The 19,052-nt window shown below is 44.2% G+C and overlaps 4 protein-coding genes across 6 annotated transcripts; 2 read left to right on the top strand and 2 right to left on the bottom strand.

The window, feature by feature from the left end:
• Positions 1-137: 137 nt before the first annotated feature.
• LOC133149200 (histone-lysine N-methyltransferase EHMT2-like) lies at positions 138-6,713 on the bottom strand. Its single transcript, XM_061271816.1, has 26 exons — positions 6,611-6,713; positions 6,093-6,150; positions 5,880-6,014; positions 5,583-5,809; positions 5,446-5,512; positions 5,315-5,373; positions 5,109-5,229; positions 4,904-4,987; positions 4,661-4,797; positions 4,377-4,520; positions 3,989-4,308; positions 3,619-3,855; positions 3,472-3,554; positions 3,296-3,402; positions 2,920-3,042; positions 2,730-2,831; positions 2,473-2,577; positions 2,195-2,349; positions 1,935-2,102; positions 1,704-1,848; positions 1,557-1,634; positions 1,364-1,479; positions 1,192-1,278; positions 1,047-1,125; positions 805-980; positions 138-675 (listed from the first exon to the last, which is right to left on the bottom strand). The coding sequence occupies exons 1-26, from the start codon at positions 6,635-6,637 to the stop codon at positions 498-500; spliced, it is 3,318 nt and encodes a 1,105-aa protein (XP_061127800.1). The 5' UTR covers positions 6,638-6,713; the 3' UTR covers positions 138-497.
• On the top strand, positions 6,671-9,645 carry LOC133149203 (zinc finger and BTB domain-containing protein 12-like). Of its 3 annotated transcripts, none has more exons than XM_061271819.1 (5): positions 6,671-7,008; positions 7,314-7,522; positions 7,596-7,790; positions 8,042-8,197; positions 8,288-9,645. In XM_061271819.1, the coding sequence occupies exons 2-5, from the start codon at positions 7,319-7,321 to the stop codon at positions 9,323-9,325; spliced, it is 1,593 nt and encodes a 530-aa protein (XP_061127803.1). In that variant the 5' UTR covers positions 6,671-7,008; positions 7,314-7,318; the 3' UTR covers positions 9,326-9,645. The 3 variants fall into 3 exon arrangements, with proteins under 3 accessions (XP_061127803.1, XP_061127802.1, XP_061127804.1); XM_061271818.1 differs by having other exon boundaries at positions 6,671-7,014; XM_061271820.1 differs by lacking the exon at positions 8,042-8,197 and having other exon boundaries at positions 6,671-7,014.
• Positions 9,646-9,681: 36 nt separating this feature from the next.
• Positions 9,682-12,185, bottom strand: LOC133149206 (negative elongation factor E-like). The gene is made up of 11 exons (XM_061271823.1): positions 12,143-12,185; positions 11,841-11,926; positions 11,636-11,705; positions 11,412-11,557; positions 11,227-11,301; positions 11,105-11,142; positions 10,615-11,027; positions 10,392-10,533; positions 10,261-10,315; positions 10,086-10,188; positions 9,682-9,994 (listed from the first exon to the last, which is right to left on the bottom strand). The coding sequence occupies exons 2-11, from the start codon at positions 11,913-11,915 to the stop codon at positions 9,918-9,920; spliced, it is 1,194 nt and encodes a 397-aa protein (XP_061127807.1). The 5' UTR covers positions 11,916-11,926; positions 12,143-12,185; the 3' UTR covers positions 9,682-9,917.
• Positions 12,186-12,190: 5 nt separating this feature from the next.
• On the top strand, positions 12,191-18,426 carry LOC133149210 (superkiller complex protein 2-like). The gene is made up of 11 exons (XM_061271829.1): positions 12,191-12,241; positions 12,725-12,843; positions 12,915-13,036; positions 13,114-13,231; positions 13,303-13,417; positions 13,507-13,581; positions 13,663-13,716; positions 13,790-13,953; positions 14,017-14,163; positions 14,233-14,378; positions 18,369-18,426. The coding sequence occupies exons 2-11, from the start codon at positions 12,772-12,774 to the stop codon at positions 18,424-18,426; spliced, it is 1,071 nt and encodes a 356-aa protein (XP_061127813.1). The 5' UTR covers positions 12,191-12,241; positions 12,725-12,771.
• Positions 18,427-19,052: the final 626 nt, after the last annotated feature.

Here is a 19,052-nt window from a genome sequence, read left to right as displayed (position 1 = left end):
GTGTACATGACAATGACGTCATCTTTCTGCGTATTTAATTTCAATATGTACAAACATCCATAATACTGGAACTGTTGTAGTGCTGCCGGTCTTGTTTACAAACCATAGGATACAATCGTTGAAGGATTCTACATGAAAACATTTTATGCAAATTTATTATTTTAAATGCATATAATAAACATTACAACTAATAAAAGGCCAAACAAATGGATACACCATGCCTCCAATACATGAGTGGTCATTGGATTTCTGCATGAGAGTGTACAAAAACAGCACCAAAGAAAATGTAGAACACAAGCTAAACAATGGCACATTAATGCTAGAACCTGTCAAATATATGTTGTTCAACAACAAGCATACAGTATGTAAACAAAATTGGCATTTCATGTTCGGCACAGAGGAAATGATGAGTGACATTGAAAATCTGGCAAAAATGGAAGAAAGTAAAAAGCACTGTGATAACGTTGATACAGGAAATAAAAATCCCATTTTTGTCATTAAATGCTGGGAAGAGTCAACCCACAGTCTGCTCCCAACTCAGGACTGGTCTGCAGTGGAGCCAATCTGCTCTGCTCCAAAGCAATGGCCTCCGCAGAGTGTTTGCATTTCTCCGAGCCACACTGGCAGGTAAAGTATTTACTCTTAATGTCCCAAAAACGATCTCCATAGTCAAACCTATGGGCGAAACAACATATATTAGAAAACTCTAGTCAGTGTCACATGTATGGCAACCAAAATCACAGCTATCTAACGGAAGCACTGGCAGAACATACTATAGCTGACATCCATCATAACACATCTCACCCGAGCTCTTGGCCACTATGGATGTCTCTGGAGCTGAAGAAAGCGATGCGAGGAAATCGCAGGTCCTGGTGCAGCATGAAAACGCGCACCGGGATGAGGTTGGGGTCACAAAGGTGGTTGATGAAGCGGCTGATGTTTCCGTAGTAACGGGCATCAATACAGTACACCTCCCCGTCCTTCAGAGAACACACAGGATGTGTTAGACATCAATGGAGCAGGATATCTTGTACGCTAATTCTTACTTTATTGTCCAGGTCAAAAAGGTAGGAGTCATCCTCTCTAACGTCCGCTTCTGCATCTGAGATGAGCTCTCCCACATATCTGCAAGTAATAACGATAGTAAAACGTGGAAAAAACACCAAAGAGACTGGAGGGTCCCCCTCTTACTCGCAAATGAAGCTTCCCTGGGGAATGTCTTGCAACGCTCTGACACCCCAGCCCATCTTCTCTGTCCTGTAGAGTTGAAGGCGAACTCTGAGGGAACGAGATTTGATACGTTTAGTGCAGTAGACTAAAGGTGATGCAAATACAATTTAAAAAATATATGTTTAGTATTTACTTGATGCCAGCCTGTACCACTCTATTCTTGCATGTCCGGTGACAAGAACAGGCCATGTTGCATTCGAAAATGAGAGGAGGTTCAATCTTGTTAAATTCTTGAAGCAATCGCTGATCCTGTTCAAATAAAAACAACAAGAGTACTTTTATTATACTCGTATTTGAATTTCAAACCAGATCCATTTTGGTTTTACCTTGTCATACCAGCAGCGGATGCTGAGCTGCCCACAAAGGCAGTTGCTGGAGGAACAATCATCAGTGCAGCCACAGTGCTGAGAAAACATGACAGAGTAGCTTAGCTTCTTTTAGAGTGGAATACTAGTAAAAAAAAAGAATCTTACCTGTAAATGTGTGATGTTACGGTCGATGTTCATCGCTGACGTTTCACAGTTTTCTGAAACGTATTTGTAGTCTGACGGACAGCCTTCGTCATCTACTGCATTTACACATGGAATGGGTGCGTTCTCGTAGCCTTGCGCAATGTCGCTAGGAAAGTACGGCAATAATGAGTTTGCCGATAAAAATACAAGTGTTGACAGGAAGTGAGCATTTCAAATGTCAACAACACCAACCTGCATATAATTCTTTCGGTCCTAAGCACGCGATTGGTTATTCCTCTTCGTATCTTCCTGTTGATCTGGAGCGCAACCCATACCGGAGTGTCGGGACGTGCAAGGGTGAGAGGCGTGTCCCCTTCCCTGTTAATAGTGTCGATGTCGGCACCTCTCGAGAGAAACAAGCTGAAACGAAAACACGCGGAATATCCCAAAGTCATGTGATTGAGTCATTTGATTATTCAGCTGAAGAATAATGTGGCTCAGGCGTGACTCACGTGACACAATCTAAGTATCCTTCTCTTGCGGCGATGTGGAGTGGCGTGTCGCCGTGCACGTTGACTGAGGCAAGGGAACAACCAGCGTTCAAAACCATCTCTGCGATATCCACATTTCCTGCGTAAGCTGCCCAATGGAGACATACATTCAGCTCCTAAAGGGGAAACATTCGTGTTTTTTTAGGTCAAAATACAAAAATACATCTAGAAGGTGACCAGAGTGCTTATTTTAAACCAATTTTGGGAGAGGCCTTTATGATGAGACGATAAGAGCTCACCTTGTCATTAATAGTCACGTCAGCTCCTCGGTTCAGGAGCACTTTGATCACGTCCACGTGTTTGTGTTCTGCAGCCCAGATGATTGGCGTCCAACCACCGTTATCCTGGGATGCCCAAAAATGCGTCAGTGTGGTGTTTTTGCATGCATGAGTGACAGCATGGAGTTTGTGAATAATTTAAGACGTGTACTTTTGGCGATAAGAGGCTAAAAAAAAGAAATTGAGCATGCCCTGAAGCTTTTCTGCCTTTTCTTTACCTGTGCATTTACATCCACCTGTCCTGTCTCCAGCAGTACGTTGACAATTTCAAGGTTGCCCTGTTTGGCTGCATGGTGGAGACCAGTATATCCATCCTCCTCCTGAAGAAAAAACAAAAACAGACAACAAAATTGAATTATTCTTGATGAAAAATATAAACGTTTACTTTGGGCAACAACAGATACTCACAACATGGTAGACGCAAGCCCCATTTTGGATGAGGTATCGAGTCAGCTCTATGTGATTGTTGATGATGGCTTCTAGTAGTGGTGTTCTCAGGTCCTTGTCCTGAGCATCAATTTGAGCACCCGCCTGTCAGTAGAAACTTATTTAGTTCGTGCCAAAAATGTGGAAAAGATCGATAAATCAGACAAGATTCAGGGATAATATGGATGGACTCAGATTAGATGGAGTCAGCATACACTTGCCACTAAAGTGCCGCAAATTACTTCCAAATGTTTGAGCAGGCTTATTTCTGCCATTTATAGATAGTCAAAGGAGAATATGTACAGGAAAATGTTTGGAAATAATTTGTCTTCAAGATCTCCAAGATGGCCTCACACACTTGCAGCAGGATGTAGCAGACTTCCAAAAGGCCTCTTTGAGCCGCAGCATGCAGAGCAGAGCGTCGATTCTGAGATTCAGGCTGGTATGCGGGATCAATGCCCTCCACTTGAACACATCATACACAAAACCATGAACACCACACTGCGCAAGTTTACAGGATCCTTTTTGACATACTTAGCATGAGCAAAACTCTCTGGACTTCGCCTTGTTTGACAGCAGGATAAAGTTGACGTGGGTGGAACCTTAATTTCTTTCTCCTAGGGGGGGAAAAAAAAATTTCATCCAGCCTTATTTTTTGCATTGTGAACATGAATTTAATACCTTTCAGTATCCTGAGTGAGAATAGCCTTTTGTAGTGCCGTCCTGCTGGCTCCTGGCGGAAGAGCGCTGGCGCAAACCGGTTTCCCATTTGGCATACACACAGACGGCCCCACGCTGTCCACGCCCTCCTCGGGAGGGGGCACGGTGGCGGCGGCGGATGCAGTTGAGGGCACGGGCTGGGGTGGCTGCTGTTGCTCGACTGTTACTATGGCCATTCCATGGCTGCGCATACGTGCACTGGTGAAGGCAGTTGATGGTAAGAAGTACTGCATATATGCAAAAGATTGATCTTTTTTAGCTGTACTTTTCTTTCTCATGTATTATCCTTTAATGCTTTTTAAAACGGTGACCAGTTTGGCCTTCTTCTTACCTGACAGGTCTTTCAGGCATCTTCCCATCTTTCATTCCTCCCGTGGAGGCTGCGAGAGACGGCGCCGAAGGGACAGTGGGCGGCAAAGACGGCGTGGTGGTGGAGGACGCCGACATGGTGACGACCATGCTTGCGGATGCCGTGGCCGCGTTGAAGGGAGGCATGGTGACCTCTTGAGCCTCGCTTGCATCCTCGCCGCAGTGGGGACAGAAAAGCATTCCGCCGTTTTCTCTGCTCCGCCCGCCCCCAAGTACCGTGACACACCCACGGTGGAAACGGTGGGCGATGCGCTGGTCCGGGCAGCATTCAAGGAATGTTCCCTTGAAGAAGAAAATTTGGATGAACACGGGCGCCGTTTTGAAGATCACAATAAGTGCCAACAACTTACTGCTATGCAAAAGAAACCACAACCGGGACAGCAGTGGTGTTTCACCATGTGGGCGCGATGGGTTTCGCAAAGCACCATAAGGGGCACCTGGCTAGATGGACGCATGGTTTCTCCTTTGGTCGTCACATTGGTGCAAGCCCTCAGCTGGCAGATTCAACAAAACATTGACAGACAGCGAGCTTGTGATTTACATATAAACAAATGTGATCATGTTCAAAAGAAAACAGAAGATCTTGACGGGCCAGTGCGCCTTCTCGTGGAATCTTTCATGTGTGGTCACAAACCTCTCCATTGCTGCTCTCAGTGGCCATACACTGTCTACTGGCACGATGGTTGGCGCTGTCAACACGAGGCGCTTCCATTCGGCAGCTACAAAGGGGAAGCTCCTCCAGCCGCTCGGTGTCCCCTCCATCGCTTCCCTCTGCGACAAACACACGCGGCCATTTTAGACTTTCCGACGATCCAGTTGGCTATATCGGATTGTCATCGTCGCAAACGATGAGAAAAGTAGAGTCGAATAAACCTACCATGATGAGGGGAGAGTGTCAGGCTGTCGGCAGCAGCGATGTTCAACGCGCCTAAAGGCACCTCTGTGTACTCAGTCGACCTTCCTGCCGGAACCCGAAATTTCACATTTTATTGTTGGTCAGTGATAATATGCAGACCAGATTTAATGAGTAGAAGAACGTTTTTATGGTCATCAATACATTAGACTTCATTCATGGCACTCACCTCCAACTGTCTCCAGCACAGGAGACTTGATTCTATCTTTCCCCTGATCCACCTGTTTCCATGGAAACTCTTCAGACTTGTTCTGAATCAGTGCGTCTCTTTGTGAGTCACAGTCCGATTCCTAACAAGAATATTTTGTTTCAATGCTCCTGATATACGTCAGCATTCTGACAATTTTTCTGCGTGACTTTCCATCTTTGACTTACCATTTTTTGCGTCTTGTCAGAAAAACTATCAGACTTCTCAAGTTTTCTTTTTTTTCCAACTGTCAAAAAAGGCTCATTACATTTTTTTAATGACACAGCAAAACGTATTATTTCTAAATATTTATGCTCACCAGTTTCAGTGTCGGCTGAAGATCCGGATGGAGTCACAGGTCTGGTAGGCGTGTCAGTTTGGCTCATCTGTATTATCGCTGAGTTAGAGCGTTAAATGCTGGGCCCCGCTTTAATCGTTTATATAAAAGAGATCTACCTGCATTGGTGATAGCCGGGACATTGTTTTACGTGCCCGATGGATTTTGGGTGATTCCGATAAGGCAGAAGGAGAGGAGGAACTTGGAGGCGGAGATGGCAGGACAGGTTTCGTACTAATAGGACCAAAAACACTCATCTTTGCTCGGCCTGGGGAGAGCGTCATAGATGTAGAAGGAGAAGAGGACAACAAGGAGGAGGTCCCGGGTATGGATTTAGCTGCATATCCTGTAAGGAAGAAGTTAAATGTAGGGATGTTGATGTGGGAAATGGTGGATATTCAGAAGCAAAATATCACCTGGAGGTGGTTTGTTATGCGGGGAGGACGCGCCATCCTCTCCATCAGCATCCTTTGCAGGCTCCTGAGAAGTCAGCACCTGTGTCGCTGGCTCTGCTTTTCCGACAACGGCATCTATGGTGATGTCAGCATCATCTGAAAGGAAAATGTCATTTATTAAAACGTGTATCAACCTCTTGCACACAAAGAATATAAACTAAAGGAGGTAAATACCCTGTTCGACTTGACTTGGCCCAGCTATGGACTCTGAGACATTTTCTTCTGGAGACTCCTAGGGAATAAACAAGAGATTATATAAAAATATAAATATCACTATATTTGCATAAATCATAATATATTTGCGTTGAGTTTGAATTTTCAACCAATCGTATTAGTGTTTACGTGAAATGCCGCCATTATTGTCGCAAAAATCGAGCAAAAACAAAAGGAGTCCAAACTTAAGCATCATAAAAGAGCGACTGAAAACATGACCAAACAACAAATTAGGTCACGTCCTCTACAAAAAAAAAAAAATATCACAGCGAAACAGAATCATACATATCTTATACACAGCATTGTTACTAGCTAACATCACATTTGCTAGCAGTTTTGCACAACATGGAAGCAAGCAGCTACTGTCACCAAAACGTAAAACGCTGCATATTCAGACACGACTGCGCCTTAAGCGTCTTATTTTGCTATTTTCAAACGTATAAAATGTATTTTCTGGTGTAATGACTGTTATTTGCTACCTTTGTCGCAGACTCGGATGCCGACATTTTTCCCAATGAGCGTCGACGTATGTGAATGTGAACGTGCTTACGTCACGTGGTAAGCCCCGCCTCCCCGGTCTCCGACGTTATTGATTTAAATCTCGCTGATCGGAAATCAGTAATCAATGCTCACGCTTAAGACGACCATAGCGAAAGTGAACGATATAACCGACTCAAAGTCAGTCTGGTACCTGTTACGGTGTTTTACTGCTCTTGTCTCGAGATGCTCTTCGGTCCGAGAGGTCGTAAAGTAAACAGACTGGCTGGAGTAGCAAGCAGCGAAAGGAACGGAAAAGATTGTAACGAAAACAAATCAGCGCCTGTTTTGTGAAAACACAGATATAACTACATCGGTTTGGTACACTCGACGGAATAAGGTGAAGGTGAGTTCATGCAAAAGTTAAATTCTGCAGGATGTCAAGTGAGGATGTTTTGATTGTGCGTGAGTGGTCAGATGCACAGCAAGCTAACTTGTTTGCTAACGTTAGCTGCGTGCATTAGCTGTGAAGGAGAAATAGTTATCAATAACATCGTTCATCACATTGATTCATGGTTTTGGAGTCATTGAATTTTGGGAACCTCCTGATCAATTATCTAAATTATGATATTTAGTTCATTAAACTTGCATAAGATGCCAAAATAAGCTTTCTTCTGCAAGTGATATCTAAATGCTCCATCTCAGACACGATGGAGATGCTGTGTTTCCGCTTGCCCGGCCATGGGGACATGACCCTCAAGCACATGAATTCTTTGAGATCTCGCCAGCATTTTTGTGATGTCACCATATTGAGCAGCAACAACCAAACATTCCGGGGACACAAGGTAGTCCTGGCTGCATGCTCACCCTTCCTGAGAGACCAGTTCCTCCTCAACCCTTCCTCCAAGCTTCAGGTCAAGAATGCACAATGGCTTAGTATCTGTTGTCCTGATCTAAACAATCCTCTGTTTCCCCACAAATGTCTAGGTGTCCATGCTGCACAGCTCTTCAGTTATGTGTGATCTGCTACAGTCCTGCTACACTGGTGTCCTCCAATTTAAACCAGAGGAGATAGTCAACTACTTGACTGCGGCAAGTTACCTGCAGATGGAATATATTGTCGAGCGATGCCGTGATGCTCTGAAGAGGTACATGCAGCAGAAAAATCCCAATCCACTGAAGGTTAGTCTTTCAAAATAAGAATTGTATAACAACAAAAAAACATTTTCCAAGATATTCAGGAAACAAATCTGCAACCAAGCACCATATTGAGTCTCAATGATGTCCAACAGAAGATGAACGACCTAGCCATTCAATGAGACCTTATTGATTTTCAAATGGCCTACTCAAATCAATATGTCAGAGCGAGAAAAGAATCCGGACATTTTTTCAGGGCAGCTGATCCAAGACCCAGAGCTTACATTATGTTCCAGATAACTACAGAGCAGGGCCCACCTCAGCCCGTGATTGTCAGTGGCAGCATTCATTCCATCGCATCCCCCCTAAGCGGCCGCCCTGAAGTCCACTTGGTGGAAGAGAACAGCGCACAGGACAATCATCAGCGCAATGATGGCCAAACATGTGTGAAAGTATGCATGTTCCCACTTGCCAGCCAGTAGTGGTGTCAATATTGGATGCTTTAGATGTTATCTGAACTCTATCTCTATTTTTGGGGACAGGTTAATCCATCAGACCAAGGAGGAGACGGCCACCGAGATGTGTTCCAAGTGTACATCTCTGATGAAGAGCAGAACATTGTAAAGGAGGAAGAGTCCGGAGCTCCCACCGATACGCGTAAGGATGCCCTAACCCCCCCAGAAGACGGGGCGATGGCAGAATATGACTTAACAGCTCAAGATGGCGGCACTGATGGACCGCGATCTTCCAGACACAAGTTGTCAGAACCCGTCCGAGGCCGAGGGAGAGCGATGGGGAGGGGTTTCAAGAGGAGGCGCTGGGTGTCGTCTCAAGAGAAAAAAACTCCTCGATCAGCCTCTCAAGATTTGTGGTACCTCGCAGGGACCTCTGGCGGCTTTGGGATGGACTTGAGCGAAGGGCTCAAGACGGGGAATTTTTTCTCAGTCGACCTCCCGCGATTGGACTTAAGTTTAGACGACACTCGGGGGGATAAGTCGTTGCCGCTGGCCGCCAGCAGTCTGACCCATTTCGCAGTGGACGAGTCTGGCGACGGCGGCGAGGGGAGTTGCGCGTTGAATCCCGGCACGAGCGAGGGAGGGGACGAGTCGGTCGCCGTGGTGGGCTCCACGTCCAGCGTAACCGGGCCCGTCATCTGCGAGCACTGCGGTGTGACGTGCCCCTCGACCCACGCCCTTGCCATGCACTATTGCTCCGCCCACCAGGTTTACTCCTGCCCCTTCTGCGACAAGCAATTCCACCATTCGTACAACCTGAACCGCCACATGGCCTTGCACCGAGGCAACGGCAAACCCCATCAGTGCCCCCTGTGTTCCAAGGGCTTCACCCAGAGGTCCACGCTCATCGACCACATGAACCTCCACAGCGGCGAGCGGCCTCATCGCTGCGCGTATTGCAACGCCCGCTTCGCTCACAAGCCCGCGTTACGGCGCCACCTGAAAGAGCAGCACGGCAAAACAACAGTGCAGAATTCCATCCACGAGCAAGAGGAGAGGGAGAGGACGCTCGGGAGGATACGAGAAGAAGCACAAGAATGTCCGGTTACTGAGCAAACGTCCTGAAAACCAAAGAATTTAAGGCTAAACCATTTTTCATCACGTGGACATAGTTTAGCTGTGAGGCCTTTTAAATGTGTGCGTAATTTTAATCTTCAACTGATTTTATTGTTTTGTACAATGTCTAAAAATTGACATTTTTAAAAATATTTTGATGCCTTAAAAAAAAATCACTGGTTTTAATGTCTGTAAATATTGTATTCCATGTAAGCGCGATCCGGAGGAATCTTCCGGGCCTGTTTGTCACTTGTTGTACACTGCCTGTTGCAAGGCCGTAAGTGCTGTTGTTCAAAGAAATAAATGTTTGAGGTCTGCTTTCCTGTTAATTTACTGTTGTAAAGTTTCAAAAGTCATTCATGCACTTGGATTTCGAGCCATATATTTATTCAGCACTGTACCTTTGTCATTGGTACTGACAATAAGCACAAGACATGCGACATAACGTTCTTGGCGTCCTCTTGAGAAAAGCCAAACACTCAATTCTAGATGTTTTTGACGTAAAAAAAAAAAAAGGTGAAAAATAAATCGTCAGCCATTGATAGCCGTCAGGTTGTAATGAGAAAAAAGCAAAGGTATAATACAAATGAATAATTTTGTTTCACTCCAGGAAATCTTCACTGTACACGACCTGGTTCCTCTTGTCCCTGTAAGAGCCTTTGGTGCTGTTATGCACAGCTGTAAATGAGGGAGGCAAATATGCAGATTAAAATAGATGCAAATGGAGGTAAAAAAAAAAAAAAAAAAATCTGAACGAGTGAGCGTTTACCCAGAGAAGCCCACACGGACTTGCCGGTGGCAGCGTCCAGCATGGGTTGCTTCCTGGCAATGCTGACTTTGATGTGAACATCTCCTACTGTGCTCCCATTTAGCTGAATGTGCGTTAGATAATATTGCTTTCCAAAATATTTTCTCAACAGTATTCCGGAGCATCATCTACCAACCTCAACTACTGCCTGGTCTGCAGACTCCATCTTCTCAAACGTAATGAATGCACAACTAGAAATCAAAATATGAATGGTGACTAACACACCCAAAGTACAAATCATAAAAGCAGTTAGATGACGTTGCCTACTTGCGTGGGTTATCCATGGAGAGGTCGATGATGTTGCCGTGTTGAGAGAAAGCCGAACGCATGCTGTCCTCGGAGAGCCCCGAGCCGTAAACGTACACCGTATTCCCTTTTCTGACTCTACGTTCAGGATATGAATCCGACCCTGATCAAGTGAGGAACATATTTACAAATCAAGCGATGAAGCAACACACAAACAAAACCAATCAACAGAATGGTTACTCACGTCTGAAAGTTCCATCGCGCTCTTTATCCGCCTCACGATCCCGATCCATCTCAGCGCTTCGCTCTCTGCTCCGGTCTCTCTCCCTGTCCTTTTCCCGCTCCCTCGGCCTATCACGTTCTCGATCCCTGTCCCGCTCTCGATCCTTGTCCCGCTCTCGATCCTTGTCCCGCTCTCGATCCTTGTCCCGCTCTCGATCCTTGTCCCGCTCTCGATCCTTGTCCCGCTCTCGATCCTTGTCCCGCTCACGTTCTCGTTCTCTCTCCTTTTCTCGATCTCGATCCCTCTCGCGGTCACGCTCCCTGTCACGCTCCCGCTCCCTCTCTCGCTCTCTCTCCCGGTCTCTATCCATCTCTCGACTGGAGGACATTCCTCCATCATCTTCATCGCGGTATCTGTCACTTGAACTGACAAAGCTGTAGGCAAATGCCGAGAAATATTTTAAGACAACAGTTCATTGTTGCACTTTTTCTTCACAAAGAAGGAGTACTACCTTTCATAAAGTGACTTCCGGTGGGATCTCCTTCCAGACTGAAAATAAAACATGGGAAATTTGTTAACCTATATCCTAAATATCAAAGATTATAGTGTCATGCATAACTTACTGCACATTACCTCAGGTAGCTCTTCGTCTGTAGAAACGCTCCTTTGGAAAGGTAAGAAAGCTGGAACTGGGCCCTTTTCAGGATCCTGTCATGTTTTTAAAAAAATAAACATTGGAGAAAATCTTACTAAAACGAAATAAAGCGAGGCAAGAGGTTTATCTCAATCGATATGTAAAAAGAGGGACAGTATTTTACCTTGAGTTTAATCTCCAGCGTACGAGAGCGTTTAAAGCCCGAGTTCTTGTTCTCCGACTTGATGGCGCTGATGGCCCCTGATTTGATCAACATCTTTGCTTGCTCAGTTGCTGTCGCCGTGTCAACAACAGGCTGGTCTGAAAGTGCTGTGAGCAAGTAATGACAAAATATAAATAACAAAGAAGTAAAGACTCAGTTTGTGCCACTGATTCAAATTCGCTTACTCCGTTTTAATCCACTCGGGTTTGTTTGGTTGGTTGTATTCTGCTTCTTAAGAGCGAGCAGTGCCTTTTTCTAAAACGCAATAAAAAAAAATAATTAAGGTATCTCAGAAATAAAAAACATAACACGAGAGATGATATTTAAAAAAAATCCAGCTAGCAATTGATTATTTGTCGAAAACAATACAAGATGTGATTCCCTCTTTACCTTTTTCTTGAGCTTCGCATACTTCTTTTGCAAAGCTTCTTCTTCCTCCGTTAGCGAAGATGGAAACACAACCATGATGGAAGTTGCTATATTAAACAAAAGAAAAACAAATGATTATCGTCATTCAAATTGACAACAACTCAGACGACATGAGCTGAATAACGACTGCGATAATAAAAATGATAACAATACGTGACTAAACATATTTCTGAAGCGAATAATTCTCCCAATGTATCATCGTTACGCTGTTTTTGCATATTTTTAATACAATTAATCTGCAATAATCCGAATCGCCTGCTTACCAAATTTGCAGACCGCTGAACAAAAAGTCGCGTAAATATGACGTCAGTGTTTACGCGAGGAGGAGGGGGGGGCAGAATTCACTAAATCGGACCTATTTTGTATGTGGCAGTTCATATTATATTCTTTAAAACATATGTTAAATTTGTATTCATATTTTAGTCGTTTTGACAGTGAATTCGTACTTAAATTGAGCATATTTACCTTTGTTTTCAAGCCACTTCCGTTTATTTCCCAAGCTACTTCCGAAGCAAATAAATGCTACAACTCAGCACCATTGATAAGACAATATGGACAGAATAAGTAAGTTTAAAATGATCAGAAACGTAACGACAGTTCGATCAAATGACCAAATTGGAGAATAATCGTGCCTTATTATGAGAGCCCTCACTTCTGTTGCATGAGTACGATGAGCCAGTTTCTGTGATGATTTTATTTAGCAAGCACCAACGCTTTAGGCTTTAACAACGAAATTATTAAGTCATTGTTGAGTGTGTCAGTGTTTTTATTAGAGGAAAAAGTGTTCCACCAATTGAAGTAGTTTTTCTTGAATGTTGCTTTTGTTTACTTTTGCCTCTTTGTAGATGTACCCCCTCCAGGTCCTCTGGATCTTCCTCTGTCCTTGTTGGAGATGGGATGCTCTGGGAGGTTTGAAGTCATCACACATCCCTCCCCGGGCTTGCCTTTTCCTCCACAGACCACGGTCAGTATTATTGCTGGGTCCGGAGGATCAACAGTTTTTGAGCGACTCATGTCATATATTTCCCTCATCAGCTCCCCAACGGGCTTCCCCCCACCAGTCTGAGCCTGGAGGCTGAAGTCAAGAAACAATTTTTACAAGATCCTGGCTGGCTTCCTTTACACGACACAGACTTTGCTTTCCAAAGGTTTCTAAAGTGCGTATTCCCAGCAAAAAAAAATTGTATTACCATAGGAGGAGGTTTAGAATCTTCTCAATTGTTGTCTCTTCCAGAGTGACAAACAGAAAGGTGAATGTCGACTCTCTGCTCAACTGCACTTTGTCTTCGCTAAATTCTGGACTCTCCGTCATCCGAGATCCAACGACAGGGATGCTGCTGGATTTCACAGAAGTATTTTCCCTCCTATGCTATGATATTTTTGAAGTCCGTGTGAGTTTATTATTTGTAATATTGATGTTTAGGTTTCATTGGAGAACACGGGTCTTTCGGCAAAGAACTCGCTGTCATTACAACGGAAACCTGGACCTCCTTCCGAGAGCCTGAGAGGAAGCAACACAAACTACCCCTTCCTGCCTGGTGAAATAAATACATCAAGTTAAAAATCCTCAGAATCTGCAAATTGATTTATTTATTAAAAAAAAAAAAAAAAAAAAAAAATCTCATAGGTGGGATGGAGGAACTTACTCTGGACCAAATCAAGACTAAGTCCGAACTGGAACAAGACATAGACTTTGAGAATGGTGAGCTTTGTCAAAATAATTCAAACTATTCCGTATTTCCAAGATGTGCGTTATTTGAGTTTCTTTATCTATCACCGACAGATTTGCTCCAAGTTCCTCCTGGTTTGAAAGCTGGAATGGACTTCACCGACAGAGGTTTGTCGACATGTTGCTTAAGCTACATTCTGATTACTTATGTTTTTTTTTCCCCCCAATGTGCATCATGAAGGAACTAAAATAGTAAAACCTGAAGTCAACCTCATGTCACTGCTGTCAACCTCTGATGATGTCATCGACTTGGAGGCTGAGGCAGAAGCAAAGGAGGAAAGCCAAGGACAAGAAGAGGCCGCCAAACTTCCCAGGACAAACAGCCTTGAAGACCTAGGCATCCAAGTACTGGATTTACTCCGTTTTTAATATCTCACACATTTCACATTGCTATCTCTCTGCCATCAGGATGCTTCGTCCTCCTCCTCTCGGTCCGGCAAGGGAAAGTCAAACCAGAGTGAGAAGCCGGAAGAAACAAAAAAATGGGCCATTCCCGTCGACATAAGTTCCCCCTGTGCAGATTTCCACAAACGTATTCCTCATCCGGCTTTTAAGGTACACTTTTTCCTGGTGCTCCTGGTTTTATTTTGATGTAATCTTCATCCCCTTCCTCTGCTTCCGTAGTGGCCGTTTGAGCTGGATGTCTTCCAGAAACAAGCCATATTACGACTGGAGGCTCACGACTCCGTGTTTGTAGCGGCGCACACGTCGGCTGGCAAAACGGTGGTGGCTGAATACGCCATTGCTCTCTCACAGAAACACATGACCAGGTGTGTATTTGCAGAGAAGAAAAAAAAAAGCGCCTTTGTTTACTTAAAAGGACACATTTTGAGGAATTGATGGAATTATTTGAATCGTGTCAAGTCAAGTCAAGTCAAGTTTATTTGTATAGCCCTAAATCACAAGCAGTCTCAAAGGGCTTCACATAGACAGAAATTGACAATTATTCTCAAAGCATCCCCTGATCTTAAGCTCCCAAAAGGGCAAGGAAAAACTTAAAAACCCCTAGCAGGGGGAAAATGAGAAACCTTGAGAAGGGACCACAGATGGAAGGATCCCCCTTTCAGGATCACCAGGTTGAAATGGATGCAGAGAGGGCACAAATGATACAACATGAAAATCAATTAAATAAAAAGTGGATCTCCATGTCACAGCAGAGGGCTGCCGAAAGGAGCCCTCAATTGTCCTGGCAGTGCTCTTCGAGGAGGTTGAGCTGCAGTTCCCCTATCCTGAATTGGCCACGAGAATCCAGATAGCCGCTGTCAGCATGGGTACCACCTAACCACCTCCCCGGCCGGGGAGGGGGGAGGGAGGGGGTGGAGAGGGAGAGAAAACAAACTCCAGCCGAATCGGCCACTACAGGTTAGTTAAAGGCCATGTCATAGAAATGTGTCTTTAAACGTGTCTTAAATGTTTCTACTGAGGTAGCAGTCCTAATATCCATTGGTAGGGCATTCCAAAGCTCTGGAGCCCGAATAGAAAATGCTCTAGAGCCTGCAGACATTTTCTTAGCCCTCGGTGTCGCTAAAAGGGTAGCGTTTTGCGAACGAAGGTTACGAGACGGAACATAAGGAACAACTAGGTCGACGAGATATGAAGGCGCTAAGCCATGCAGCGATTTATAGGTTAATAGAAGAACCTTGAAGTCACATCTTAAATGGACCGGAAGCCAATGTAAGTTGGCTAGTATTGGGGTAATGTGATCAAATTTTCTTGTCCGAGAGAGCAGCCTTGCAGCGGCATTTTGTACTAACTGTAGACTTTTGATGCGGGACTTAGGAAGACCCGAAAATAGTACATTACAGTAGTCCAGGCGCGACGTGACGAACGCATGTATAATAGTTTCCGCATCACCGGTCGAGAGGATCGGACGAATCTTTGCAATATTACGAAGGTGAAAAAACGCAATTCTGGTTATATTCTTAATGTGCTTTTGAAAGGAGAGAGTTTGGTCAAATATTACCCCGAGATTAGTTACAGTATCGCTTTGAGTGATAGTACGGTTATCTATAGTTATAGCGGTTTCCTTGAATAAGTGTTGATAACGAGCTGGACCAATTATCAACATCTCAGTTTTATCTGGTTAAGACGAAGGAAGTTGAGAGACATCCATTGCTTGATCTCCGCAAGGCACTTCTCAAGATTACAACAATCCCGCGGATCTGTCATCGATAGCGCATATATAATTGGGTGTCATCCGCATAGCATGAAAACTAATATTATATTTACGTATTATGTCCCCAAGCGGAATCATATAAATATTAAAAGAGAATTGGGTCCGAGACCGATACCTGTGGGACACCACATGTAACATATAGAGCTCCGTGACGCATTGCCATGGACCACTCGGTGCGTCTCGTTTGAAGGATAGGAATGGAACCAGCCTAGTGCTGACCCTGAATACAACACAACTTTTAAGACGCCCTATTAAAATATCGAAGTCTACAGTGTCGAAGGCAGCACTAAGATCGAGTAGTAACAGTACAGACGAAATGTTGAATCATTAGCTAGAGGAGATCATTAGTCACTATTAGCAAGTGCTTGTCTCAGTGGAATGATTAGCTCTAAAACCAGACTGAAAAGTGTCGTATCGATTATTGGGACGACCATGTAATCAATAAGCTGCTGCGCTATACTTTTTTTCAAGAAGTTTTGCTATGAATGGGAGGTTTGAACACTGCCTTAATTTACTGAGACAGTCCGGGTCAAGATTTGGTCGCTTAAGTAAAGGTTTAATGATAGCGGTTTTAAAGGCTGTTGGCACTTATCCCAGAGGAGACTAGACAGATTGATTATATTTAGCGGGACAGTCTCTAATTTTGAAATAATTCTTATAAGTAGTTTGGCTGGAGAGGGTCGATGTAACAATGTTGTTTGTTTAGCCGCACTAACAATTTGTGTAGGCCTTTCAAGAGACACGCTTTAAAAGTTGAGAGGGGTTGTTGCAATGATCATCAGCGATGGTAAACGGCGTGTGCTCGACTAGCGGAATTGGAATGCTAATTATGATCTCATCCCTAATGGATTCAATCTTTTGAGCAAAAATTTCATGAACTCATCAGCTGAGTGAAGGAACTATCGAGGTCGGCTGGGCGCAGAGTCAGCTTTGCCACTTGTATCAAATAGGTGTTCGGATTGTTTATATTGAGATTAATAACTTAGCGAAAAATATCGAGTTTTTGCTAAGATAAGCGCATCTTTATATTTCAGGAGGCTATCCTGCCAGCCTGATGAAAACCTCAAGTTAGGGATTAGACGCCATCTGCGCTCATGCTTCTACATAATTGCTTAAGCGTACGCGTTTTCATCTGTGAACCAGGAGTAGGCACTCTACGGCGAGTTTTCAGACGTAACGGCGCCACAGAGTCAATGGCATTTAACAATTGTCGCATTGATCATCGTAAGATTATCAATAGAGCCCGGCGTATGTGAGGAAAATTAGTGGTTTGCCGGCGACAGTATTTCAGATAGCGCCAGTTGGCAGTCATAGAGTTAGAAATGGACGCTCCTATTAATGCTGATTGCTTCTTGTCTTTGACAAGGAACTAGAATTTCAAACTTTAATTATTAGGTAAGATCAGACAAAACAGTAGTGTATGGGCAGTATCTGCTATATTTGAGGTGCAAGTCCTCAGGGATAATCCAAGATCTATGGTATTTCATCTTATGCGTTGCTTGCTGTACAGCATTGCGTAAAACCAATGTATCAGTTAAAGTCTGAAACGCCGAAGTATAAGTGGCTCTGACGGTAAATCATGTGGATGTTGGAAATCGCCCATATGGATAATTAATATTATCCCGCATTGGTTACTAGATCAGCCAAAATCTGATATTCATCCAGGAAGCCAGAGTAAGCCAGGGTGGACGGTAAATAACAACAATGATAAAATGACGGTAAAGCGGTGGATCGGACAATGAGAACCTCAAATGTTTTAAATTCGTTTGATCGCCACGTCGGCCTAAAACTAGCTCGGAAATTCGAGATGTGGGCGACACCCCCCACCTTTTTCGAGGACGCGCCACATGCGAGCTCACAAAATTTGGAGGCGAAGGCTCAATTAAGCGGCATCAGTTCATTAGGTTTTAACCAGGTCTCGCAAGAGACCAAAAGGCTTTAGATTATGTTCTGTGATGAGATCATTTACAAATGAGATGGCTTCGTATGAAGCGATGCTAATATTCATAAAACCAAGTTAAGTGTATTGGTCGATCCGGGTGCGTATTTATCGAAGGATATTTATACGAAATGCGAGTAAGATTGTGTTCTCTAAGCCTGACAGTACCTCTCAAATGTTTGTTAGCGCAGGGGTGGGCTGATACGACCGTGGAATCAGATAGTAAATATTCGTTACACGTGTAGAATTATCTGAACCGGCACGTTTCCTCAGCATAACCGGTCGGGTGAGTGATGTGTGGATTTGTCTACTACCCCAGTAGAAAGTGCGTTTTATGGTGTACTGTCGCACTATCAAACTATCACGCTCTAGTATACACAAGGAGCTATGTGCATTGCTGGAGTCTAGCCTAGCGCTAGTTACTTATCTTAACAGGACTCCAACCCATCCTGACAGGTGGTCTAATCACCTGTGACCCGGGGCTGCTCTAAAGTGACTGTCATGTGTGGCTCAAACAGTAAACAATGATATTCTAGAAAGAGTGAAGGCGCCTTCACGGTTAGGGTGAAGGCCGTCCTCCTCAGCAGGTCGGGGCGGGCCCCAGAAGGAGGCCAGTAATCTATAAATGTCTATGACTCACCATAGGACCATCTACACTTCCCTCGATCACAGCTTTGTCCAATCAGAAGTTCAGAGACTTTAAGAGCACCTTTGGGAGTGGGTCTCCTCACAGGTGATGTCAGCTCAGTCCAGAGTCTTCATGTCTCAATCATGACCACGGAGATCCTCAGGATTCTTACTTTTTTTTTTTTTTAAACTATAAAACTGAGATTTTTTCTTGTTACTTCCAGGTCAATGCTTTACAACGGTTCAGAGGTCATCAGAGATTTGGAGTGGGTCATATTTGATGAGGTTCATTATATTAATGATGCTGAGGTCAGAGATTACATAGCTCTCATTTCAAAATATTCCGATTTAATAGCAAGCTTTTTCTATTTTCCTTACTTGAACAGAGAGGAGTGGTTTGGAAGAAGTTTCATTCATGTTACCTGACCACGTAAGCATCATTCTCCTGAGTGCCACTGTGCCAAACGCTCTGGAGTCAGCGAATGGATCGGGTAGGGTTCTCGACGTTCACACTCAACTAACGACTGAAGCTGTACAAATCTGGACTGTGGAACTTTCAGACGCATTAAGCAAGAAGCAATTTACGTGATCAGCACATTGAAAGAGGCCCGCTGCCTTTGGAGCATTATTTGTACACTGGAAACACACAAAGACCCAGAAAGAGATGTTCTTGCTATTGGATCCTACATGGAAAATCTTACA

The sequence above is a fragment of the Syngnathus typhle genome, unplaced genomic scaffold, assembly GCF_033458585.1.
Source record: "Syngnathus typhle isolate RoL2023-S1 ecotype Sweden unplaced genomic scaffold, RoL_Styp_1.0 HiC_scaffold_280, whole genome shotgun sequence".
NCBI classification, from domain to species: Eukaryota; Metazoa; Chordata; class Actinopteri; order Syngnathiformes; family Syngnathidae; genus Syngnathus; species Syngnathus typhle.
This window is presented reverse-complemented; position numbering and strand designations above follow the sequence as displayed.

Bases quoted from the DNA above. Each gene is read 5' to 3' on its own strand.
- LOC133149200 (XM_061271816.1), bottom strand. From the start codon at position 6,637: ATGTCGGCATCCGAGTCTGCGACAAAG. The intron at 5,374-5,445 runs GTGAGCATAAAT...CTTTTTTGACAG, and splicing joins TTCAGCCGACACTGAAACTG to TTGGAAAAAAAAGAAAACTT. The intron at 2,832-2,919 runs GTGAGTATCTGT...TTTTTTCTTCAG, and splicing joins GGGCTTGCGTCTACCATGTT to GAGGAGGATGGATATACTGG.
- LOC133149203 (XM_061271819.1), top strand. From the start codon at position 7,319: ATGGAGATGCTGTGTTTCCGCTTGCCCGGCCATGGGGACATGACCCTC. The intron at 7,791-8,041 runs GTTAGTCTTTCA...ATTATGTTCCAG, and splicing joins AAAATCCCAATCCACTGAAG to ATAACTACAGAGCAGGGCCC. The intron at 8,198-8,287 runs GTATGCATGTTC...TTTTGGGGACAG, and splicing joins ATGGCCAAACATGTGTGAAA to GTTAATCCATCAGACCAAGG.
- LOC133149206 (XM_061271823.1), bottom strand. From the start codon at position 11,915: ATGGTTGTGTTTCCATCTTCGCTAACGGAGGAAGAAGAAGCTTTGCAA. The intron at 11,706-11,840 runs GTAAAGAGGGAA...ATTGCGTTTTAG, and splicing joins ATGCGAAGCTCAAGAAAAAG to AAAAAGGCACTGCTCGCTCT. The intron at 11,558-11,635 runs GTAAGCGAATTT...ACTTGCTCACAG, and splicing joins CCCGAGTGGATTAAAACGGA to CACTTTCAGACCAGCCTGTT.
- LOC133149210 (XM_061271829.1), top strand. From the start codon at position 12,772: ATGGGATGCTCTGGGAGGTTTGAAGTCATCACACATCCCTCCCCGGGC. The intron at 12,844-12,914 runs GTCAGTATTATT...TTCCCTCATCAG, and splicing joins CTTTTCCTCCACAGACCACG to CTCCCCAACGGGCTTCCCCC. The intron at 13,717-13,789 runs GTTTGTCGACAT...TGCATCATGAAG, and splicing joins AATGGACTTCACCGACAGAG to GAACTAAAATAGTAAAACCT.